Source organism: Sylvia atricapilla, chromosome 1 (genome assembly GCF_009819655.1).
Source record: "Sylvia atricapilla isolate bSylAtr1 chromosome 1, bSylAtr1.pri, whole genome shotgun sequence".
Classification (NCBI taxonomy): domain Eukaryota; kingdom Metazoa; phylum Chordata; class Aves; order Passeriformes; family Sylviidae; genus Sylvia; species Sylvia atricapilla.
Window position 1 is genome coordinate 48,497,946 of NC_089140.1, and position 26,356 is coordinate 48,524,301.

Here is a 26,356-nt window from a genome sequence, read left to right on the forward strand (position 1 = left end):
TGGCTGACAGCATAAGGATGTAAAGACATATTTTGCTGTTCCTTACTTTCAATTTAACAAGTTAATTATGCTGAAATTAGTTTACAATGAGGTGGATTTCATTATATAGCTTTGAGTGAGTTATGTTTTCTTGCAGAAATCCCTGAAGAAATCTCATGCAACATCTCCAGTGCCTGTGCTAACAGCTTCATAAAACAGTTACTGGGGAAGCAAATGTGGCATAAAGTTTTGCTGCTCCTAACAGGGAAAGCGAACGGGGAAAATCCATCGGGCAAAGGACTCTTCAAAACCTGCAGTCTTTCAGATGTTGACATTGGCAACATTATCAAACAGTTTGAAAGACTGGATGCGCAAGTGCCCCTCATAAGATGCTTGCTTGAGCAAGGAGGTGAAAAACTGTTATATTAATGTGCTATAAGAGATACATTGTGTTATTTGACACCTTGGGGGCAAGATAGTCTCAGAAATAACCAACACATGGGGGGTTTTGTGGCTCTGTATTAAGTGCAGCAGCTTGTAGTGCAGTGTATTGGCTGCATCTGCTCTGTGGGACATGGTGAAGCTAGTAAGGCTACGTGGGTGGAAGGTGTTTATCAAATGAAATTTGTCTGCTAGGGTTAGTAAAAGGTCAAGGACTGTTGTTGCTCCTGCACCTATGGGGTTTTTTTGGGCCTTAATTTCTCTGTGTTCAGCCACAATATTGTCCTGGTAGAAAGTGTAGTCACAGTCTTTGAGTTCAGTCTGCCATTATGCTACAAGTAACTGACTACATTGATTTCAAAGGCATGACCTTTCCTTTTTTTAACTAGTGTAGACATCATCATACTTCTTGTTTTGCATGACCTTACTCGTAGGATCCCTCTGGCATATTTCATTTAATCTTACAGCTTAGTATTAGCTATAAGTTACAGACACATGGTCCTGGTGAGGCCTATTCAATGCCAAAGGAGCATGGAGATACCTTATTTCAGTCAGTGGCTGACTGGCTTGGAGAAGTTATGTTCTGGCCTTCATGTCTTCCTATCACAACAGAAAGACTGGTTGCCCACCTTAATGGGAGACAAGGGGAAATTATTATCTTCTTAGTCAGAAAGTGTTTTAACAGACACTTGTAAAAAGCTGGCAGAAAACACTCCTGTCACCTGCCTGGAAATCAGCATCTGACTGCATCTGTTCAGAGATTTCTGTAGTTAGCAGATGGGTATATAAGATTTAAACCCTAATATTTTCCTGTCCTTCACACCAGCTCTGCCTGATGGTATTGGAACCAGCTCTGAAATACCACTGAAAGTATGCCTCAGAAAGAATTATTTTGAACTGGCATATTTCCTGCTGACCCAAGGTGCAGACCCTCAGAACCTCTCTGTTACACATGGAGATACTGCTTTGCATGCTGCAGTTTTCATCTACTTAAATAATAAAGGTAAGGCTTTTGATGTTTAAAACATCCCCACTCATTACCTGTGCATTCTGCTGCTGCAGGGATGGTGGATCAGGATGTCTGACTGTGTCTCATTCTGTTTATCAGTTTTTGTTCAGTTGTAAATCAGTAAAGTTTTTTCAGGAGAGAAGTGAGTGAAAGAACTGTAGGGCTTACATAAAAATTAAAAAGTTAGGAGAAACTGAGAAATTAAGCCCTGAAATCAGATTTGATTTTAAGTTAAGAAAAAAATGCATTTTTTAGTTTAAGAATTAAAGTTATTTAAAAATATTTGATTTAATAATTTTTAAAGCACAACTTTTCATCAAAGGGCTTTGGAGAGATTAAAAGCACAGGTAATGCTATTTGTCATTTTTAAATCAAAATATTAAGAATTTCTGTGACAATATGTTCTCTGAGTATTTTTCATTGTGTAAAGTTTTTAATATGCAATTTCTTTACAGTGATTTTGGCATGTCAGTATTTTACAGCTAGAAAAGAAATGTTTCACATATATTGTCTCATTTAAATCACATCTATTTTCTGGATGAAATACAGAAAGCTGTAGAGTATATATGTACTTTTCCCCCCCCCAGGGAGGTAACTAATCTGATTTTGTAGGAAGTTGCTCCAGGGACCTCAAATATAAGGAAATAATTGGGATTTCCTGCAGGTTATTTTAGGAGAGCAAAGTTATCTGCAGCAGATTACTTCTTAAAGTAACGGATGCCTTATTAAAGTGAACCAAATGACCCCAGAGCACTACCTTGAGCTGCTGCTTGTCTGGATGTCACCAGTGTCCCTTGGGCAGTAGTCAGGGCTGATGTTGGAAAATGAACCAATCTGTCTGTACCCAGAGGGTAAAAAAAAGAATGAAATTGACTGATGCTCTGAGAATAGTTGCAGCACTAGGAATTTCTAAAGCTTTGCTACCTTTGTATTGTTTTCCTTGAAACTTGGATAAGCTAAGTTTTGAGCTGTTTCACAAAAGCATGTTTTATAAACATGAAATGTAGATTTTGTTCCTCTGTTTAAAAACAACTGATTTTAATTTACTAACAGCAGGAAAAATAAGTATTGAAATTGTTGGCATACAATGCAGACTTGTAAAGCAAGTTAGTTTATTTTCTGTTCGTTCTCCTGATTTCAGATGGCACTGGTTTAAACATTCTGAACTATCTGCTTGACCTCTTCGCTTCAAGACCATCTGACTTTCCATATCTTAATCCAAACATACAAGATGACGATGGAAATACAGTGATGCATATTGTGTTCCAGAGAGGATTTTCAAAGCAGACTAAGAGAATAATAGAGTTATTGGCAAAATTTGACATTAATTTTAACATAAAAAACAAATCAGGAAAAGATGTGATGCATAGAATTAAAAAGAGAGATCCACTGCTAGAAGCCTGGAATAATGCTGTACAAGAGAAGAAGAGGCATCGCCAAGACAGAGCAGGGCAGTTGGTTAAAATATCTAAACCCATTCCAGCTTCTGAGATTTCACAGTCAAAGAGCATGGGATGTTCTTCATCTGGGTTCTCACTAAAGGAACCATCTAGCAACACAGTGCATAATGACTTAAAAACCCCCAAAAAGGGTCAGTTGGCAAAGCAGGAAACAGAAGGAATAAAAAGCCCCTTAACACTGCGGGAAAGTCTAGCGCAGGCAATCACAGCTTTAATTCAGCAACTAAAAGTGAGCGACACCCTGAAAAAAGATCATCCTCTGATGCAAAAGCCATCTTCATTAGCCCAGACTAATTCGGAAGAGGAAAGGAGTTCCTTGCAGTCTTGTGGAAGCAGAGCTCATCCTGAAAGAAAAGGGGATGACTGGGAGAAGAAGAAGGGAGCAGGGGAATTTAGTATGGCCCTGCCTAATGGAGAGAAGGAAGAACTAGAGGAAGAACTAGAGAAGAGTCTGGATATTGAGGCACATGTGCAGGAGTTTGATAACATGACTTGGGAAATAGAGTGCACTCCTGAAATGCTAAAGACTTTGAGCAGTAAAGCTGTGCCTCATTATCTGAAAGCTAAAACCATAATGACAATTAAGCGGCTTGGCAATGGGGAATGGTCTAGGGGTCTCCAGAAGCCACTGAAACACTTGAAAGCTGATATCCAGCTGTATGAAGCCAAACTGGGCAAAGGTGCAAGAATGCTATGGGAACTTGCCATTGACTTTTCTCCTCGTTGCAGTGAGAGTCCAGAAAAGATCATGGAGACAGAACAGACAAAAAGTCATCTAGAGAAATCAGGTAGAGTTTATACAGAAATAATTAGAATTTGGGCCATTGTTCTTGACCACTGCAAGCTGAACCGTGCCTTAGAAAACATATGCATTTCCTACAACCGTGGCTTATCCTGCATTTTGAGGAAAAAGCTCAAGGGTATAATCAAAGGACATCAGAACCACAGTGTGACAACAGAGAAGCGTGTTCCACGTTGTTACGTTGAAGACATGGAGGCAGAAAAATCAAAAGAACATACCATGCCTGAGTATTTCCCTCCGGCTAGTGCAGCAGAACTGGAATACAATATAATGAAATTTCACAGCTTCAGTACTAACATGGCACTTAACATTATAAATGATGTGCAGTCTTCTGTTGATTACCCTTTCCGAGTTGGGGAGTTGGAGTACGCAGTGATTGATCTCAATCCAAAGCCTATGGAACCAATCATTTTGATTGGGCGAAGTGGGACAGGGAAGACAACTTGCTGCTTGTATAGGCTTTGGAAGAAATTCTATTCATACTGGGAAAAATCCACCTTGGCAGATGGACCTCTGTTGGAGAGGCAGACATGGCAGCAGAGACAGTGCAGTGAGGCTGAAGAAGCTGATTCAGGGAAGGAAGACAGTGAACCAAGACACGAGAGTGATGATTCAAGTGAGGAGCAGGTGAGTGATGAGCAAAACCAGGACAGCGAGGATGAAAACGTTCCCGTGGGCACAGCTGGTGCAGAAGTGAATTCATGTGGTGACCATGAAGAAGACCAAACATGTAGCGCAGAAGCATCAAACACGCTGGAGCACCTGCACCAGATCTTCGTAACAAAAAATCCTGTCTTTTGCCGAGAAGTTCAGAAGAGTTTCATTGAACTTAGCAAGTCTTCCAAGGTCACCAGTCACTTCAAGCCTCTGGATCCAAATATTCACAGGCTACAAGACATTAAAGATGAAAATTTTCCACTGTTTGTTACTTCCAAGCAGTTGTTGCTATTACTAGATGCATCCATGCCTGACCCATTTTTTCCAAGAAATGAAGATGGAAGTCTTAAAAGAGTGATTGTTGGTTGGAGTCCCCAGGAAGACTCGGTTGTACCAAACTGGCAGGACGAAGATGAAGAAGATAATCTTGAAGCAGAACATGGTGATGATGGAGGAGCTGCAGATGCGTGCTCTAAGGAAAGTGATTCTTGGACTTTTGTCACTTACAATGTATTTGCAAATGAAATATGGCCAAAAATGATAAAAGGTAAAAGCTTGTACAATCCAGCACTGGTTTGGAAAGAAATAAAATCCTTTCTGAAGGGCTCTTTTGAGGCACTGAGTTGCTTTGGGGGCAAGCTTACTGAGGAGCAGTACAAAAAGCTAGGCCGAAAGAGATCGCCAAACTTCACAGAAGACAGGAGTGAGATCTATCGCCTCTTCTGTCTTTACCAGCAGATACGATCACAGAGGGGGTACTTCGATGAAGAGGATTTGCTGTATAATTTATCTCAAAGACTTGCAAAACTCAGGGAGCTGCCATGGTCCATTCATGAGTTCTATGGCGATGAGATCCAGGATTTCACACAAGCTGAGCTAGCTCTGTTAATGAAATGCATCAATGACCCTAATGCCATGTTCCTAACCGGTGACACTGCCCAGAGCATAATGAAAGGAGTTGCTTTTCGTTTCAGTGACCTGAGGTCACTGTTTCATTACGCAAGCAAGAGCTCTGTGAACAAGAAGCAGCGTGTTAGGAAACCGAAAAGGATATATCAGTTGTACCAGAACTACAGGTCCCATTCAGGTAGAGTAACAAATTTATTTATGATCCGAGCCTGTGCTCTTCAGATGTCACTAATAATTAAAGTTTTCTGCTGGCCAGAAACTCAGTCTCTATGTGGCCTGTTTTTTCAAAAAGATCAGACGGACAGTTTTTTCTGGTATGTCAGTTCTGTTTTTTGACATCTCAACCGGAAAACCAAAAATGAATGTTTTTTAAATTGTCGTTTTATGAACTCTCATTCTTACTGCATGCTTTGGCTATGTTTGTGTGAGAGAAAATTTAAGAAATTATCATTCCTGTTTCTCTTGTCCTCTCCCCAAAGCACTAGATTTTGCAGCATTGGTGTGCTGCTTCTGCTTTTTTTGTTTCTCATTTGTGATCTTTATTTTGTGAGAATGCTGCCAAGCCTTTGTATAGCATGCATGTTTTCTCATCTTTAGAGGCCAAAGAATGACATCCACTTGGATTGGCAGAAACGTAAATTGAAGCTTACAGCTTTAGCGTTCCCTGATTAGTGTTTTTGTCATTATATTTCTTGATTCCAAACTTCTGACAGAATCTTTTAAAAGTGTGTTTGCAAGGACTTCAGGCTGAAGTTTAGAACCTGTATTCTGCTTTTTGCAGGTATTCTCCGTTTAGCATCCGGAGTGGTTGATTTGCTCCAGCATTATTTTCCAGAATCTTTTGATCGCCTTCCTCAGGACCGTGGTCTCTTTGATGGGCCAAAACCTACAGTCTTGGAGTCCTGCAGTGTTAGTGACCTAGCAATCCTGCTGAGGGGCAACAAAAGGAAAACACAACCTATAGAATTTGGAGCACATCAGGTTTGCTTTTCTTAGGCTTTTTGCAGATTCTGCCAGCTCTGTTGCTAAAAAATAGTCTTGTATGAACTGCCCACAACTTTCTTTTTTTAAGCCCTTGTCTCACTGGTAAATTAGGCATTTCAAACTTAGAAACCTTTATTGTGTTGGTTTCTTTTTGATACGTCTAGTTCTTTTTGTTCTTTTTTGGTGTGAGGTATTGTGTGAGGTATTTTCTGACCTGTTCTTTCTAACTCCAAGTTTTCTTACACCATATCTAAAACTGTCTGCACATACCACTCATTTGTCAGTCTTCTAGTGGCAGCTTTGTGACCTTTTTTGTGGAGTGTTCTGAAATGTCTCTCTGAAATGTTGTCTATTGTTTGGAAGGCTCTTGTATTATCATCATGTTTGTCTTTCGCTACACAACTGTTAGGTGTTTTTTTTTCCCTTCTTTGCTTTCTAATTTTTTTTTAATGTATTTTATGGCAGGTGGTATTAGTGGCAAATGAAACTGCAAAGGAGAAAATACCTGAGGAACTTAGTTTGGCACTTGTACTGACAATTTATGAAGCAAAGGGCTTGGAATTTGATGATGTCCTCCTTTACAACTTTTTTACAGATTCAGAGGTATTTAGTTCTTATCAATTTCTGGCATTTTTTTCTTAAGTCAGTCTTACTTGTGGTCTAATTGGTGTTGCAGCTGGGAAAGGATTCCCTTCTTTCTCTTAAGATGAGTGGTTTCATCACAGCAGAAAACAGAGAGGTCATAGGTATATTAATTAAAAACTTGTTTCCTTCAGTGCTGCATTTTCTTTCAGGTTTACTGCTAAAATTTTAAGGAGAGCCTTGGGGTACACACCCACACACACCCACACACACACACGAACATGTTTCCGCTGCACACCAGGACTACTCCTCTGACCCCAGCCAGCCAAGTATTCCAAGTATTCCTTACTGAACATGTCTGCAGATGCTTCATGTACCCATGACTGAGTTACTCTGCAATTAAACATTCAGTGTGCACAGCCCTGTTGTGGATGTCCTCTGCCTCTACCTCTCAAAACAATGTATCGTGGTTTTCAGAAGATGAAAACCACAAGAAAACTGAGGGCAGTTTACTGGTGGCTCTTCACAGAGGTTAATGAATGTTACATGATGAGGGCAGAAGGAAGGAGCTTGAGGTAAATACTGGCTGTCATGCTAGATTTCTCAAAGTTGATTTGTTTCTGGTGATGCAGGTTGCAATCAGAAAAACAAGAAGCCAATTATAAGAATTTAGGAGAATCAGTTTAGCAGAGTTGAGTTGTGTAGCGCATTTTAGCTTAGACTAATGTATGTCAGGCTTGGAGAACTGTTTTCATACAATTCTTCCATGTTCCTGTGAGTCATGAGTAATTGAGTTGATTTGAGCAGCTAAACAAGCAGGCAAGAAAGCAGTTCGCCCTGAGGTTTTCTAATTTAGAAAAAGTGAATCTATGAACAGTTGTAAACAGCAGTGTGGCTGTGTGCACTTTGTAAAGTGTTGGATTTTCTTTTTATTTGTCTTGAAAATGAGATTTAAGAAGAGTCTTGTTTCAGGAAGCAGATGTGAATGAAAAATATAGAGGGCAAAAAAAGCCAAGCCCCCAAAACACAGCAGGCTCTTGACTAAACTGATACCTTTAGCTGGTTGTCATGTTACAATGTATGACAGGCTTAGGAATGTCCTCATTTGAAGTCTTAACTTCAAAATACATTTTGCAGGAAAGGGTTCCTGCTTTTTTCCATGTGGGGAGACAGTCAAGTTGTTTCGTGTCGCTCGAAGCTCAGAAATACATAGATTGTAAAAATGTTGTTTCAGCCTTATTGTGAGTATTTTTTGTTTTGTACTGGAAACTTGGCAGTATTAAATTACATTTCAATTAAATACCAAAAGGGAAAAATGAACTTAGAATATACTCATGATTTTAAGGTTATCAGTTTTGCAGGGGATCAGGAACCTGCAGAGTGGTGTGATCAGGAGCTGGCATTTCCTGCATGGCATGAGAGTGCACAGCACTGATCTGTTGCCACACTTACTTTATAGTTAGGAGTGTCTGTGCATATTTATAGGCATCTTTCACATGTCTCTGTGTTGGAGTCCAATATTTTCTGACCACACTTTTCTAGACTTTCCCCATGAGTGGGTTTTTTCCTCACCTCTGAGTGCTCTTACAAGAGGAGGTGTTGGCAGGTGCCATTCCACCCCCTGGCTGAGACCAGCACTAGCAGTTACTGGTGTTCAAAATGAAGCTTAATACATTCATCACATGAATGACCAGCCAGATCTTTTCTGGGAACCCTGAGGATGAGAATATATGCCAGCATGGGATATGTGTGGGTCCAGCTCACTGAGCTTGTCATTCTTGTAAACTCAAGGAGACTTAGTGGCTGCCCATCCTAACCTGCAGGCCCAGATCTCTCCAAAGTATCTTAGTAGATTTTAATATGACAAATTGCAGCTTGTGAGTGTTAATCCCGTGATGATTTACTTTTCATTCTGCCCCAAGCTGGCAGGGAGCTGCCTGGCCCAGCAATCAGCACATGCCCACTCAATGAATTTGCCTGTTGTGGTATTGGGGGTTTGTAGGAGAATCCTTGTCCCTAAACCTTGACCCTCTTCCATGGTGAAGGTAACCTGATTTCCTCCACAGAGGGATCACCGTAAGGGTGTTTAGCTGAAAATGTATAGTTCACTCAAGGACGTTTTTATGTTTAATATGAAAATACTTATTTGATATATTGAGCATTGCATATGATTTGGATCTAGAAGAGTGATATAGCAGGATCCTGGAATCCCAAGGCAAGCATAATATAACAATGGCAGTAAACATTGGAATCACAATACAGATGTGATTCCCATTAGTGCTCCCTGCATATGTGTGTGTGTGTATATATATATATATATATATATATATGTATATATATAAAAATGGGTGTATGTATACCCATTAGCTTCTCCATCATGATGCTGGCCATCCCCAAAATATCCCTGAAGAGTAATATGCTGCTTGTAGCCAGCTCAGGCTGGTTGCATTCTTTAAAGATTGGTTTTGTTTGCTCCTCAGATCTTCTATAGTCTGTTGGGCTGCAGCACATCTTTGCTTTTGCCTGGGCAGCTCAGGAAGGTGTAACTCTGTACTACTTTTAGGGAAAGTTATTTATTTGCTTTGACCACCTGGTACTACAGAAAAGTATCTCAAGCAAAGGCTGTGCTGAGATGAAGTTCAGCTTTCTCGTTGAAAATTGCTGATTATTCTTTATATTCTTCCCTGTGATCGTTTTCTCCCCCAGTCTTCTCCTCTGAGCCTTCTTCCCTTGTAGGGGTGAATAGGTCACACCATACAACCTTATCTTGTGCATATGTAGGCAGTAGTGGTAAGTACATACAAATAAACCTTATTCTCTTGAAATTTCAGGCTAGCAAAGAATGGAAGATAATTTCTTCTTACAGTCCTGATACAGATATGCAAGTGGGAAGCAACTTGCTAATTGAAGTGCCATTAGAGGATGCTGCTGGCATGCAGGAAAAGACTCCATTTAATGTAGAAATGTACAAGGTGAGTTTTTTGTGACATTGGGAATAAGAAGGGCAAATTAAATTCTTAAATCTTAAAAGTAGGGAAATTTCTTAAATTCTTTCATCCTGTTAGTTCCATGTTTATCAAGGTTGCTTCACCTTTTATAGTTATTCATATTTGTATAATATAATATAATACAATACTGATTTTAAAAGATAAGAGTTTGTTTGCAAATGTCATTTGATTAGGGAACAAAACCTGTTTCGTAGACTTCTGGGTATATTTACAGAACAGCTGTGGTTAAAGCAAATAGCAATTCAGCTTGCCAATATTCATTATTCCTGTAGTCTGGTTTCTGGTCAGTGTCACTACCTTGAAATTAAGGAAGTTGCTTAGAATCTGGTGAGTCAGATATTTTCAGGATTGTATAGTAAATTAATAATTATATGTGCAAGTGATTAGGAGGAAAACAGCCTGTCATACCTGCAGCTGATTTGTAGTAGTAGTTGCTTGTAATTTAGCTGGACAATGGCTTATGTAATTGAAATCCCATATCTAATATTTAGACTGACTTACTTAAAAGCACTTTCTTACTTGTTATTCATGCTGTATAAATTCTCTGTTTTCTTGTAACTGCAAAGTATGTTTCTTTTTAACAATTCAGCTCATCTGGCCTTTCATTTATTTAATTCAATTTTTTTTCTTCTGCTTCAGATGCTGAATGGAGAACTCAAGCAATTGTATACTGCAATTACAAGAGCCAGAGTCAATCTTTGGATCTTTGATGAAGACCGTGATAAACGGGCTCCAGCTTTTAAGTATTTCATCAAAAGAAAATTTGTTAAGGTTGTCAAAACAGATGAAAAGAAAGGTAAAGTTGTCCTAAAACTTTCTTAAGAGACTGTCAAACAGTCAAAACTCATGTTTTCTTGCTTTTAGGCTGTGTAATAAAGAAGGTTAAATGCCTTGGTCCTTCTAACAGTATGCATTGATAACTGCCCTTGCAAATTTCCACTTATTTCAGTTGGTCTTAGTTCTTTTGTCTCTTAAGATTGGTTGTATATGTTAAAGTTTATTGTTAATTCACTAGTTTAAGTTTTCTTAACAGGAGAAGAGTCAGCGATCCCTCAGACAGATGTGATCTTGTAATTAGTTTATTGAGTTCTAACCAGTAAATTCAGATATGTAAACTATACATTAAGTATGGATGGGTTGGTGGTCAATACTCTACTTTTTACATAAGCTTGCTATACCTATCTTAAATATTACACACATGCAAAAATGTCATTTACCAGCCCATTGATACCTGGTTTTGAGTAAGGGATCCCTCAGCACTGAGGGGTGACCTTAAGAGTTGTTCCTACATAAAGGGAGATCAGGTCACTGCCACTCAGCCTGTTACTGTGGAGAGAGCTCAATGGACTCTGATGGCTGCAGATATTTATGGCTTAAAGTGGTCAATTTGTAGTCAGATTTTCTGCTGTGTTAATGAGGTTTCAGCCACTTGCCAGCCCAGTCTCCAGCCAAGCAGTGGGTTTTTGTATTCTCACTGGTAGGCTCATACAACAGTATTACCACATGTGACTCATAGTTACCATTACTGGAGTAAGCACAAACATAGAGCTTGGAACATTGTAAGATAATGCTTGTTTTGGTACATGATAAGTGGTTTCTGTGGTTTATCCATTCTAACATAAAATGGTCACCCCTGCCCTTGTAGACTTAGACGACAGCATGTTTGCTAAAACTTCAACTCCAGAAGAATGGATTGCACAGGGAGACTACTATGCCAAACACCAGTTCTGGGAGGTAGGAACATATGTTTATCTGAAAAAAAGGATTCTTGCTTATTCTAGAACCTTTTCTTTTCTCTGTATCTATAAAACCGTCTGTAAACCTTCATTTGCTCTGTAGCAGTCTGCCTTAGTTTGTGGTTTGTAACTGTGTGTCTACTTGTAAATGACTTACAAGAAGTGAGAAAGGAGAGCCAACCTTTTGTTTATAATCTTAAATTCACTGCCCAGAAATTTGCAGTCCCATGAGGGAAATTACATTTTAATGCACACGAATGAAAGACAGTTGGAAAACCAATTATTAGCAACAATCAGAATTGATTGATATGTGTGAATCTAAACCATGTTCTTGACAGTATTATTGCACATACTGTAGGGAAATGAAAGCACTTCTTGGAAGTGTATTAATTTGAGTAGGAAAATAATGGTTTCATTCCCTTTCTGTTTAAAGAACATAAATATTTTACAGTTTTTTGTTTCCTAGCTTCCTAGTTATTGCAGTCCAGATATGGAGTGAGTTAATGGGATGGAAGCAAAACTCAGCCAAGACAACAACATCAATGAATTAATCTACAGGGAGATAAGGGATATCTCTAGATCAAATGTTCTTGTCCTTATGGGTGGTTTTAACTTCCCAGACATGAACTGAGAAAATGATACAGTGGACACAAACAGGTCCAGGAAGTTTCTGGAGCAAGTTGAAGATAATTTCCGGGTGCAAGTACTAGGGGAACTGACTAAGGAAAGGTGGCCTCCTCTGTTTGTGAACAGAGAGAACTTTGTGAGTAAAATGGGGATTCTTGTCTTGTCATGTCAGTGACCACAAAGTAACTGAGTTTCAAGTGGTTGGCTGTAGCAGAAAAAGTCCTGCAAACCTTTGACCTTGGATAGGGGAGAGCAGACTTGTGCTGCAGAAGGAGCTAATTAGTAAGGTCCCTTGGGGATTCATGAATGATAGTCTGAAGAGTGCAGAAGCAGGAAATTCCAAAGGGTCGGAAGTCGAGCAAGTGGGGCAGAGTCTGACTTGGCTGAACAGGTGTCTTCTTCTTGAACTTAGGGGAAAACAGAAAGTGTGTAGACATTGGAACAAGGGGAGATGACACAGGAGGAAGACAACAGAGATGCTGTTTGTCACTGTAGGGAGAAAATTCATGTGACCAAAGCTCAAGCAGAGTTCAAGTAATCCAGCACTTTGCTGAAGGACAGCAAAAAGGTCGTTTAAAACACATTAACAGCAAAAGAAGGATTGGATATAACATTGTGCGTTACTTGATGAGGTCATTTACCTCACAAATAGGGACATAGACAAAGCAGAAGCGTCTAATACCTTCTTCACCTCAGTCTTTTAACATGATTTAAAATGATGATTTACTGGAACACTGTGACTTGGGGGATGATGAACTCCCAGCTGACTCTGCACTGGTTTGAGACTTGCTGCTGCAGCTGGATGCACATAAATTTATTGGCTTGATGGGATTCATTCCAGGTACTGAATGAGCTGCCTATTTTGTTGTAGGGTCCCCTTCCATTATTTTTCAAAGGTCCTGTGAGTCTGGAAAGGTCCCAGTCAACTGGAAGCTGGCAAATGTCCCAGTTTTCAAGAAAGGTAAAAAGGAAGACCCTGGTAATTACAGGCCTTTCACTTTGGTGCCTTGTAAAATTATGGAGAAGGTTATTCTGGGAGTTACTTAAAATAACATTTGAGCAACTCTACAGTCATTAGTCACAGGCAGCACGGGTTCACTATGGGAAACTCCTACTTAAACAACTTAATTTCCTTTTATGACAAGGTCAGTCATCTGGTTGACCAAGAGAAGCCAGTAGATGTGGTATATTTTGGTTTTAGCAAAGGTTTGAATAGTTTCTCTCACAGTCTCTCTTTATTCTGGATGGAATGTTCGACACACAGCTAGACAAGTCCATAATACATCAGAGGAGAAACTGGTTGATAAGTCAGGCTCAAAGAGTTGTATCAAGCCGGTGGCCTGTCACTGGTTGGATTTCCCAGTATTTAAGGGCGAGTGCTCTTTAACGTTTTTATAAATAATTTGGACACAGGAATGGAGTGTGCATTAATATGTTTGCCAACAATACTAAACTAGGAGGATAGCAAATTGAGAGGAGCTATTGACTCTCTTGAGGGTAGAGAGGCCCTGCAGACAGACCTCAACAAGCTAATGGGCTATCACCAACTGTAAGAAATTTAACAAGGGCAAGTGCCAAATCCTGCACTTAGGATGGAGTACTCCTGGTTATACATTCAAATTAGGGAATGAGAGGCTGGAGAGCAGCCCCATGAAAAGGGATCTGGGAGTTTGGGTTCGTGGCAAGTTGAATATGAGCCAGCAGTGTGCCCCAACAGTCACGGTGTCCTGGATGCATCAAATACAGCATTGTGAGCTAGTCAGAGGAGGTGATTGTCCTGCTCTGCTTTGTGCTGGTGCAGACTCACCTGGAGTACTTTGTGCAGTTTTGGGCACGACAATATAAGAAGGGCATCAGGCTGTTAGATAGTGTGTCCAGAGGAAAGTGACTAAGATGGTGAAAACTCACAGAATCATAGAATGGTTTGGTTTTGAAGAGACCTCAAGAATCATCCAGTCCCAACATCCCTGCCATTTCCACAGGCAGCTTGAGAGCACATGTCTTAAGAAGAGCAGATGAAGTCTCTTGTTTTGTTCAGCTTGGAGAAGAGATGGCTGAGGGGTAACCTCATCACAGTCTACAATTTCCTCAAGGGGAGGTCCTGATCTCCTCTCTCTGGTTACCAGTGATAGGACATGGGGAAATGGAATGAAGTTGGATCAGAAGATCAGATTGGATGTAGAAAAGGGCTGTTCAATGAGAAGATGGTCTGCCACACGCACTTCTGGAAAGTGGTCATGGCATTAAGCCATGAGTTCAGGTTTCAGGAAGCATCTGGATAACATTCTTAGTTGTGTGGGTTTGTTTCAGGTAGTCCTGCAGGGAGCAGTACGTTGGCCTCTGTTATCCTACTAAGTCGCTTTCAATTTGAGATATTCTGTGATTCTGTGAAATAAAGCTCCAGATACTTTTTTTGATCGTGGCAGAGGGAAATCTTCTGTGTTTTGCAGGTAACAACAAAAAATCATTTGAAAGGAAAATAAATGTTTATAACAAGGCAAACCCCCAAAATTATCAGCTGCTGCTATACAGATAGTCTTTATCTCCCCTTGAAAATAGAAGGCAATTTTCTAAATGAACAGGAAAGAGTTTAGATAAAAACCCCACATAGCTAAAAAACCCCATCTTGAAATCTGAAATGTATTAGGTATATTATCTGAAAATCTGTCTTCTTTATAACCCTGATCTTTGCTAATCAATGCTACCTTAAGATGACATTATCTGGCGACTTTGGCAGTTCTGAGTGGCTTACAGTGTGCAATTTCCAAACAAAAGCAACACTAAATTAAAGGATAGAATAAAGAAATCATCGTGTTACAGAATAAGCAGGGTGACAATGAAGCAAACCATTCTAGAGGCGTGGTAACTCCTGGTGTTTCTGTTCAGTTTTTGCAGAAAGAGCCCGATATGATAAAAGCATTGGGTAAATGTTCCTGGTTTTTCGATTTTACTTTGCACACTTTGATCTTTCTCACTTTTAGTAATATGTTGTGGATGCTTGGTCACTTACCAGTAAATGGTTTAGGCTATCATTCAAATTGCATATGCCGTTTGTTCTATCAGCTTACCAGGAATTCTACTACTTCTATGTACAATATTGTAATTAATATTCGAATGTTGGTAGTCACACAGGGACTGACTTTAAAGCTTTTCTTTCTGTCCTAAAAATATACCACAACATTTTACCTTTTCCTTTTTCCAGGCACCCTGCCAGTCTTTCTGCTTTGCATTTCAGTGACTGTAAAATAAAGTATTGCTTTTATGTGATAAGCCATGGGTTGGATGCACATCTGTGAATGCTGTGTGTGATTTCATCCCAGGTGGCTGCCAAATGTTACCAAAAGGGAGGAGCAGCTGAGAAGTCAAAGCTGGCCCTGACACATGATGCTGTTCTCAAAGTGCACGCAAAGAAAAGTAGCCCAAGGTAGGTGTCAGTGCAGCTGAGCAAGTGTCACTGCAGTGCCAGACCGCTTAGGGGTGTGGAGGGTGAGATTCACACCACAGCTGTGGGACTAGACCAGAGACACCAGAGAACAGTGCAGGAGGGGTATCTTTATGTGTTTGTGGTTGGCCAAAGAGACTTAAGGAATTGGAAGGTCTAGCACTATAGGATCCCGGGCACTGCTTCCTCTGAGGAGTAGTGGATGGGCTGTCCAGATGAAATTGGCCTTTGTAATGGATTACTGGCTGTGTGAGAGAAAAACAACAGGGTTTGCATTACGTCAAGAGGCTTTAAATCCTTAGATATAGATTGGAGAACATATGTCATCAGCAGTGCTCAACTTCGGTTAATCCCACTGCATATTCACTCAAAAAAGGGGAAGGAATGGTGGTGTGCATTGGGGAAGAAAAGCTGTTTCCAAAAAGTGAGCTTTGGGGTAAAATTAGTGTTACAGTCAATTTAAACTAACCAAACAGAACCAGATCTGAACCAAAGGACAGTTTAAAGGAACAGATTTTGAGATGAATCACTTAGTTCATGACTTCAGCTGAGTAAAATAGCTCAAGAGTTTGACAGGGGAGAGAGTTTTGGCGTTTCCTGAAGAGGCTTGGAAACTCTTTGGGACTCATCTCAAATAAGACAAGAAGAAACTTAATGGAGAAAGATTTAGACCTAAGTGAATCAGTTCCTGTTCATGGTTAGAAGTATAAGGATGCTCATAAAATTTCCCAATTATAGAGAAATTGTTGATGGGACTGATAAAACTTTTTCTTGGTTCACTGTGTTTGTTGACTGCATAAAATTTGAGAAGGAAGTTGATGTGTTAGGATATTTTAAGTTGACAGAACATGTGTAATAATGAAGCTGCCAAAGTAAAAATTTTTTTAATAGAAGTATTAATGCTGGTGTAAAAAGCTTAAGTAAGATTTTTGTGTGTTCTGTATGAAATACTCTGTACAGTTCTGATTCTCCAGGCTTGAGAATTGTGAATTCAATCTAGATCATCAATCATAATCTAGAAGGCTGGGATTGTTAAGTCATACAAAACAAAGGCTGAGAACACATTTGCTTGTGTCTCTAATGACATTGGTGCTAAACAACAGAAAAGAGAACAGGCTAAGAAAAGAGAAGCAGTACAAAATCACAGTACTATACATTAGTTAAAAAAAAACAAACTCAAAAACATCTTTCAAGTGCCAGAGCTATCATATTTTGGAGCAAGACTTCTGGCCAGAGCAGTGTCAGCCCAAAATATAATTAATTGTAAGATCATAACTCATCAGGTAATGTATAAAGAATAATGTGTGATGTCAGTGTTGGTTGGATTCAGTGACAGCTCACATGATGCTAAACTTAATTTGGATGTTAGTGGTAATTTTCTCTTACTTTCCACAGGGAGAAACAGATGGAATATATGACATTGGCTAAAGCTTACTTGGAATGTGGAGAACCAAAACTATCACTAAAATGTCTGATTCAATCAAAGGAGTTCCGTCTTTGTGCAGAATTGTGTAAAAAATTAGGAAAGGTAATAAATACTCACCTTAACACTTTCCTTTTCCTACAGCTTTTTTTTCCTCTCATATTATTCAGAAAGTAGTAGTATCTTTTTGTGTCATGGTAATAACTAAGCTTTTGAACAGCCCAGCTTAAAGAGCTTGTTTAGCTCTTTAAGCTGGGCTGTTCAAAAGGAATAATTTGTCAGAGAAAAGGCAGAAGAGGAATAAAGTGGAGAATGATGCAATTATGCAGGCTGGCTTTATTTCTTTTGCATTCCTCAAATGTCATTATCAATAATTTACAGTCAAAAATTAGTGAACAACTGATGTCATGAAACTTAAGCTGTTGCTTCATTCAGTACTCTGATGATACTGAAACTTAATTGATAACAGCCATCTAAATAGAACCTTAAAACTTGGAAGGATTAAAGTAGTGTGCTAACAATATGTAATATTTTTATTTTCAGTGTATTTCCACTAACAGAATGTAAAGTGATTGTTCCCAAATATTTGAAGTTTAAGATGCAACATTAGGGTTCTCATTCTGCATCTGTAACTGTTTTCATTAAGTACTTTTCATTCTGAGAAGTCTGTAAATCAGCAGAAACATGTGTAGTGTGTTCTATCTAAAAGCAGAGCTGGATGGATAAAATTGTTTTGAAAATCCTATGTAATACCTTTCATTTTATACTCTAGTTTTTCAGACACAAATATTTTGAAGTTTGTTTAAATGATCTGTTCAGTTTTAGTGGTGGTTGTTTTAATATGTATTTGATTTTATTCAGATACTTTAATTACATTTTATTAAAGGATACTTCTTTATGAGACACATGATGGAATTACAAGATTTATTGCATTCATGTAGTTTTAACTGTTTACAGCACTTCAGTTTCATTACTGACTTCTGCATTGCAGATGAAAGATGCTGCAGTTTACTATCAGAAAAGCCAGTGCTACAAAGAAGCATCTGAATGTTATGAATTAATTGAGGAGTTTGATCTGGCCATTAAAATGTATTGTCAGGAAGAACTCTATGAAGAAGCAGCAAAGGCAGTTGAAAGGTATGTCTTGCAAGATGGTATTGGAATATGATTCTCTTTAGCATTTTCAAATTCCATATAATGCAGCTGGTTCATTGAAAAATTTTCAGAAAGGTTTTGTCTACTGACTTTGTTTTACAAAAATCCTTTGTGATGTACCTTTAGTAATCGTAAGTGCTTTTTTAATGATTAAAGCTTCTTTAATATCTAGAGATTGTTTGATGCAAAAGTTCAAGCATTAAAGTCACTTCACCAACAAAGAAGTATTTAAATCATCTCTCCCAAAACATTCATGGAAATTTTTCAGCATAAACACAAAAAATCTGCACTGCCATGTTTATCATGAGAAAGATGATCAGGAAAAGCTAATGATAATTTACTCATCCCACAGGAAAAAGTTACTCATTCTCAGCATGAGAATATTTCACAAAACTGGCTTAGGGAGTACCTCAGTAATTTTACATCATCCATTAATAATTAATTACTGAATATTCTAAAGTGCATGTTATGAAAGATGCAATTGGGTATTTCGCTCAAACACTTAATAAGCTACAAAGCATATGCAGATACATACAGCAAACTTGAAAGAATTCTCTCCACACTGACAAGTTTGTGTAAATTTTACAGAATATTTGCTATATTGACCCATGGAGAATTCACTGACATTCATATTTTTTTATAAATATACTATTAATGCTGATGAAATGTGTTAAAGTTATTTGTACATTGATTTGACAGTGTGGAGAATGCTTCACTAATGCTGTAAACCTTGTGATCTTGTTTGTACCAAAAGTTTTAATAATCTTGACTGCCTCATGTTGTAATTAGTTTCTTTCTGTAGGTCTTTTAAGATGATGTGATCCTCTTTTCCCCTGACAGGTGTATCACATGAAACAGTTGGCCTTTTTGAAGGAAGGGCTTCTAGGGGCTTCTGGTAGTTTAAATTTTTTTTTTTAATTGCAGTGCTTTTTTTGCCTAGATTTGTCATCTGTGGCAGTAAGTTGATCTATCTGTTATTTCAGATATGAAGATATGTTGAATGCAAAAGGACAAATTGCATCCAAACTGTCCTGTACAGCAAATCAGTTGTATTTGGAAGCAGCTGCAAAGTACCTGAGTATGAACAGGACTGAGGAAATGATGCAAGTCCTCTCAAAACTTGATATAGAGGATCAGCTCGAGTTTCTGAAGTCTCGTGGATGTTTGCACCAAACAGCGGAGTTACTGAAAAGGAAGGATCGCCAGGAGGAGGCTGCAAAGTTAATGAAACAACATGGGTTTGCTCTGGAAGCAGCCAACCTCACAGCTGTAAAAGAGTTTCGTGCATTGTGTTTGCTTGCTGAAGCACGTGCCAGGCTCAGTCACCTAGGGAATGTAGAGAGCATCCTAAGAGAAGCCCTTGAGCTTTGTGAACAAACTGGGCAGAAGTCTGGCATTGCTGAGGCTGTGTTTTTGCAGGGAGCTCTGAAAGGAGACTTTGTGAAGCTACGCAGTGCGTACTATCAGTTCCTATCTCTGAATCACTCTGCTGGTGCAGTTGAAGCTCTCTTTGCGTTATGTCACTGCAGCACTCCTAGCCAGAACATCCTCCTCATGGCAACACGTGGCTTGATGGCTCTTCTGAGTCTTGTTAGTGGTCTGAAGAAAGCAGCCACCAACGCTGAGAAAGATATGGTGAAGTTATGCTTTGCTTATTTTGGGATTGTCCCAACAGGTGACAGTTGCCAGGTGTCTCAAAATGAAGCTGAACCCATTATCAAGTTTTTGTTAGACAAGCCAAGTCTAAAAGAGAGGAAGGCAAAAGGTGATTTCTCAGTAAGCACAGAGAAAGTAAAATCAGCTTTGAAGCAGCACTTGTTAAGCAGGTTGTGCTTTATCACCCATGAGTTACTGAGCAAGAAGTACCCCGATATTTGTATGAAGTTCATTGCTGGATTGAACTGTGAAGATAAAACCTGTGAGAGTTACCACAGGCCCTTGTCGCGTCATGAAGCAAAGACAGTATTTCAGTGTAAAATGCATCTGGTGGCAATAAGTGGATTGTTGTTGGAAGCCACATGCACTTTCCCTAAAGAGCTACTGAATCACTGCAAAAGCTTTGAGGACATTTTGGCTTCTGACAAATATGCGTCATGTAAAGCCCTCCTAGCAATGTTTTTTCCTAATCATTTTCATTTGAGAATACTGTCAGAGAACCCAAGGGCATGCAAAGAAATACTGCAATTCAGTAGTGTTATTTCCAAACCTTGTAGAGAGATGTTGAAGAAGTACATCACGGATAAGTTTAATGATGAAGACATTGCAGCCAGAAGAGAATCTACTGACTTGTGGCTATGTGCCATGAAGGTCCTTATCTTATCTTCAGGATATCCTGAGGAATTTGAGAAACTTCTTTTTAAAGAAGAGGATAATTATAACAAAGAGCTAATGTTTGCTTTGGCAAAGGCAAAAAGTTCCCCAAAAAATGCAGGCCAGAGAGAAAAAACCAAAGGAATAGAGGGCAGACATGGTATGTTGCTACCTGACAAAAATGCTGAAAATGCAGGAAGAACACACTTGTGCTTCATTCGACTTCTTGAAAATTCACTTGAGCAGTTCTATGTTCATAAGAACCCGGAAAACTGTAAAAGATTTTTTTTCCGTTTCATGAATGTCCTGATCAAGAAATACACAAGATACCTGATTCCAAGCATAGGAAATACGGTGATGCTACTGGAATTCCAGTATATTCTGTGTTGTGCTGTCCTGATGCGTCTCTCCAAGAACATTACTCTCTGCCTTCCGAAGAGTTACATTGCTCTCCTTCATTACTGGGAGTTTTTGTTCAGACGCAAGGACCATTACAAAGAATTTAAAGACACATTTTCTATTATACAGGAGTATAGACCAAAGGACACAAATGTAGCTATCTGCAATTTCAGATATCATCTCTGTTATCTAGCAGAAGTCCTGTGTGGTGTTCATGGAAGGTTCAATGTCCTCCTAGATGCATTTGAGGATCCCGACTGTGTAACTTCAGGGGAGGCTGAGCGGACAGTAGTGCTGTGCTTAGTGATGTTGCTGAATGCTGACCAGGTGCAGAGCTCTAAAGACAGATCCCTCTTACACCGCCTCTTCCCTGAAATCAGTGTGATGCTGGAATCAATGAGAAGAGACACTCCCTCTAAAGTACCTGGAAGATTGCTGAGGGTTGTGGAACACGTGGGTAGTGCTACACATGTAAGAGAAGTTGCTGCAGGCCTGCAGGAGCTGCTGACAGAGCGAGATGAAGAGCACTTGGTTGACTGCCACTGGAAGTGGGACACTACCTACACTCAGGGGCATCCACCCATACGGGGCATCCAGTATGAACGTGTAAACCTTGACAGATTTATAACCTCTTTGGATGAAATGGAATATGATTATGAGCTGAAAGAGGAATTTGAAGAGGTTCATTGCTTAGAGGACCAGAAGGATCCCCTGGAAGTCATTGCACTCAGCAAGCAACAGAAGCAAGAGCAAAAAGCATCTGCTCAACGCCAGCTGTGCCGTGTGTTCAATTTCATTTCCATGTATGTGACATGGAAAAGGAAGGCCCGCTCCAGAGTTCATCCTGTTGCAATGAAAGAAGAGGAATTTTTATCAGAGATATTCAAAAGAGCAGATATTGACCAGACCCAGTGTGACCTCTGTGGAGTCAGATTCATCCAGAGCTCTGAGAACTACTTCAGCCGGTCAGAAAGCATGGAGGCAGACACTTCTGAACCTCTGACACCAACAGAGAACAGTGAGGAAGAAAAGCTGCATGCAGAAGGAAATGCAATTTCTGTGGCCAGTGAGGCCTATATGGAGCACAGAAAGACAGAAGAACACACACACAACCGTGCTGCCTACAGACACTACGCTGAGTTTTTCAGAAGAAAGATAGATCCAATAATACATGGTGGAATGGAAGTAGTGGAGGCCATTACAGGAAGGGATTACACCCGAGATCATTTAGCATATAAAGAAGGTTCCAACTTACGCCAGAGGAAAATTAGAGAGAATATTAAAAAAATTTCAGATGTGGTAGAGGAGATCTATGAGAAAAAAGCCTGGGGTAAAGGTAGGACCTTTTCAGTTTTCTTTTCAAAATTAATATGTCATTTTTTCGCCAAACCACTAGACCTAGCAAAGCTCTCTTTGAAAATCTTAATGTGGTCAAGAGAAAGGTATTTCAGGTAGTTTAGGAAAAGAAGAACTGAGAGAGCTGGAAATATTGAAAATATATTCTAAACTTTTCCAGCTTAATGAATGACATAGTAGAGGTAAAGTGAACAGTAGTGAATTTTTATAGATAGTAAAGTGAATTTTAACCACATGGTCAGATATACTGTGTTATTTGAGCTTACACAGTTTTGCAGCAACTTTGCAATTTTACTGACAGATCGTCTTTACTAATTTTTCTATTGTTTCTACTGTTACCTATCTGCGTCTGCTAGCCGCAGTAATTTGGATATACAGGGGTATCCTGGTAGGAGTACTTGGGGTCTTTGACTAAGGATATCTCTAATTATTCTGCCATTAAACTTGTAATTTTGCTAGGGCTGAACAAAAGTGGATACTTAACCACAAATCTGTGGTGTGTCAGGTACTTGAAGGCAACAATGGTAAAGTTTTGTAAATTATGGTGCTTGAAATACATATTTTGATATTAGATTTTTTTTCTGCCTTATATGCTCCTAGTATTATTTTATGCTGATTTTTGCAAGCAAAATTAAATTAATGAATGAGTGGCCTAGAAGTAAAATTGTTTAGTATACTTGTTTTGGGAAAGTGACAACTTAAATCTTAACATTGTTACTGGCTTCAGTCGCAGAAATCCACAAATCCTGTCAAGTTGTCATTTTGCCTTTGATGTCTGACAGTAGTGAAAAACTGTACTATTTGATATGTTCATCAGCTCTGATCAGTGAAATATGTTAAATTTGTAACTTAACTGTCAGGTTGTGCTCTTCACATGTTAGCTTTATCATTACTCCTAGTGGAAAGTTTTACATATGGATGAGGTCCAGTAAGTTTAGCTTACTGTTTACTTGGCTTCCTGCTCAGCCAACCATGATAGTGATGAGTAAGGTGGATATAATAGGCTTAATTAGGTAATAGTTGGATTTCATTATGACAATTGCTTGATGAATCTTACCTTGCTCTTCTACTCTGTGAAAATATATAGAGAGAAATTCTTTGTCTCTGAGATTACTTTTCCCTCTCTTTATAACAGGCATTTTTCAGGTTCTTAATGCTGCAGTTCAGCAAAGGCTGCAGCATTTTAGGTCCATGTTTTACTTTGATTTCTATAATTTCAGAGAGACGATGTAAGTCAGGAACTTTATAACCCAAAAATAAATTAGAATGTTTTCAGGATTCAGATGTAACTCAAAAAGGGCAGCACAAGGATGTAGAACTTCTGCTCTCATAGTGCTAGTAATGTTGATTAGAATGGGGAGTAATACACACATTGTCTTCATCCACGTTCGTGAATTATCCCCCACATGAGATCACTGGCGACCACGACTTCTGAGTTTGCAGCATCGTCATCCCACATGTCTCTGTGTAACTTCATTTTGTGCTTGACTTTGAGCTGCTGTCCATTTCTTGGCTAAGTGTTCTCACAGAATGTTAACTGTGCTCCATTTCAGCTGAAGAAATAATAATGACACATGCCAACAAATTGGTTGACACCGTTGATGATGCTCGTAAGTGGCTGAAGCAAATGGACTCTCACAGGAAAACAGAAGAAGGTATGTTTTAAAATTGCACAGCTTTCTGTGCCCACTGCTGTTCAGTAATGGTCTCTAAGCATCTCTTCAGTCTCCCACTCAGCAGCATTGTGGATATTTACTGACCTTTGAGAGGCACTCCCAGAGGAGCGCTCTGGAAAACATGAGATAACCAGGCTTTCCTCAGTGGCTCTTCAAAACAGAGCAGCTGATTGCAGGGTGGAGCAAGCCTTCTCTCTGGCCCCCTATGGATCCCAGCCTGATAAAGGATGCTTGTGCTTGTTTCTTTTATTTTCACTTCCATTTCCCTTGGTTTCATACAAAAAGTAGCATGCATTGATGCAGTCTTTTGCATCACAGATCTCTGAGGGCAAGTTTAAGACTTCATTGTGCCTCCTTGAATGTTCATGTTTAAACATGTGTTTAGCTGGTGGGAGTGCAACAGTTGCAGAAATAGGCAGCAGTGAAGTGATTAGACTTACAAAATGGACTGTATGTAAAGCAATAAAGTAACTCAATTTTAGAAAAATGGGTTGTGATAAAGCCTTGTGTTGCCTCCTCCTATTCCAGCAGATACAGCTAATAGAAGTGGGAGTGCTCTTGTAGTCTCAAAAGTAGCCTTATAGTCTGTCTTGGAAGTCAGCAAGGAAATGTAGTGTCTGCTGAAGCTGAATCTTGAGAGAGAGATGAGAAAGGTTTTTAGAAAAGTCAAAGTAAAGAACAATAGAAACAGATTTTCAGTGTGAAAATTATTTACTAGTGCAGCAAATGGCTTAGTAGTTGCTGCTTTGTTGCAGAGCTCTTAAGCACATTGTCATATTAAGCTAAATACTTCTTAAGCATGATTATGCACATATGAAGGTACATTGCTGGCATATAAAATAGCAATGATGTAGCTTGTCATGCTGCTAAGAGAAAAAGGTGTTGGGGTTTTCCATTCTGCATTAATTTATTGTTTTTAATATAGGCCTGGTGCACGATAAAGACTTGGAAAATGATGTAGAAGATGAAATTATGGCATTTGAAGAACTTGTCCATAAAAAACTCTCAAGGAAAAAAGGAAGACATGGGAAACTATAATTTGAAAAAATATTCCAGATGGCTATTTTATCCTCTTAACAATCTAACTTTAGAAGGAATTTTTTTTTTAGTAGAAGAATGGGGTCAGAAATCAGAAGAGTCTGAAGAAAAAAAGCAACCTATGCTGTGTTTTAGTTTTTTATAATTGCTTATATTGTGTCAGAATAATTACCTATATTATGATAATGTAATTGTTAAAACCTATGATGGGACCAATTTCCTTTCAAACCTATATAGCTTAAAAGTAACAAAAGCCAAAGAAACAAGCAAGTAGAAAAAAAATTATTGTTTTGACTTATCTCAGGGGTTTTTTTTCCACTGGTTTTTTTTTTTTTTTCTTCTTCCTTTTAAAATTTCTTCATTATTCTTCTGAGCTGGAATCCTCAGAAAAATTGATAATTTCTCTGATTTTAAGAGTCTTGGTATGTTTAGAACTTTTTGAGTCTTCAGGTGAGATACTTACAGTATCCCTCTTCTATTTTTATAGACAAAAAAATCTCTAAACACATTCCTATTTCTGACAGTGTATATTCTTCTGATTACATAGGTATGAAAGTTAGGGATTGTATTTTATTTGATAAAATTTTGATATAAATTTCTACCTGTACCTATTGAAAAAATGGATAATCTTAATTTTTAAGAGTGTTACATTTTAAGTACTCTGTAAGGTTTAATTGATACATTTTTGTAATGTATAATGTTTTTATAAAACCTGTACAATTTTTTTAAAATCACTTGGTCTTGTCTTATTTTTTGAATGCTTTCTGAAAGCCGTATGTGACTGAAAGCTGCATGAGTGAAATTTGTAAATTGGGTCCAGACTATCAGCTTGTTCAGATGGGATCTCAGTGTGTCCAGCATACTTTAGTGTCCTGGTTTTGGTTGGCATAGAGTTAATTTTTTCTTAGTAGGTGGTATAGTGCTGTGTATTTGAATTCAGGATGGGAATAATGTTGACAGTGATGTTTGGTTGTTGCTGAGCAGTGCTTATGGAAGGTCAAGGACTTTTCAGTTTCCCCTGCTCTGCTAGAGGGCAGGTGCACAAGAAGCTGAGAGGGAGCATGGCCAGGACAGCTGACCCCACCTGGCCAAAGGGACATTCCATAGCATAAAACATCTTCTCAGCACATAATCTGGGAGGGAGAGGAGGAGCAGGAGGGGGCAATCACTGCTGGGGAGGGGCTGAGCATCGGTCAGGAGTGAGCAGTTGTGTTGTGCATCACTGTTTTTCTTGGGGTTTTTTCCACCCTCGCTTTTTTAATCTCTTTTTCATTAAAATTATTATTATTGGCATTATTACTGCATTATAACTTAATTTTGGTTAATAAACTGTTTTTATCTCAACCCACAGGTTTTACCCTTT

General features: G+C 39.0%; 1 protein-coding gene across 1 annotated transcript in view; it reads left to right on the top strand.

The window, feature by feature from the left end:
* Positions 1–25,727, top strand: part of TRANK1 (tetratricopeptide repeat and ankyrin repeat containing 1) — a 51,565-nt gene extending 25,838 nt beyond the window's left edge. Inside the window, exons 11-24 of the mRNA XM_066322072.1 lie at positions 137–388; positions 1,247–1,423; positions 2,571–5,435; positions 6,039–6,238; positions 6,707–6,844; positions 9,655–9,795; positions 10,471–10,627; positions 11,477–11,565; positions 15,515–15,618; positions 17,032–17,164; positions 18,051–18,196; positions 19,198–22,259; positions 23,833–23,934; positions 24,881–25,727. Of these exons, the coding sequence (XP_066178169.1) occupies positions 137–388; positions 1,247–1,423; positions 2,571–5,435; positions 6,039–6,238; positions 6,707–6,844; positions 9,655–9,795; positions 10,471–10,627; positions 11,477–11,565; positions 15,515–15,618; positions 17,032–17,164; positions 18,051–18,196; positions 19,198–22,259; positions 23,833–23,934; positions 24,881–24,993 (7,679 nt within the window). The 3' untranslated portion in view covers positions 24,994–25,727. The remainder of the gene's footprint in view (positions 1–136; positions 389–1,246; positions 1,424–2,570; positions 5,436–6,038; positions 6,239–6,706; positions 6,845–9,654; positions 9,796–10,470; positions 10,628–11,476; positions 11,566–15,514; positions 15,619–17,031; positions 17,165–18,050; positions 18,197–19,197; positions 22,260–23,832; positions 23,935–24,880) is intronic.
* The last annotated feature ends 629 nt before the right edge of the window (positions 25,728–26,356 follow it).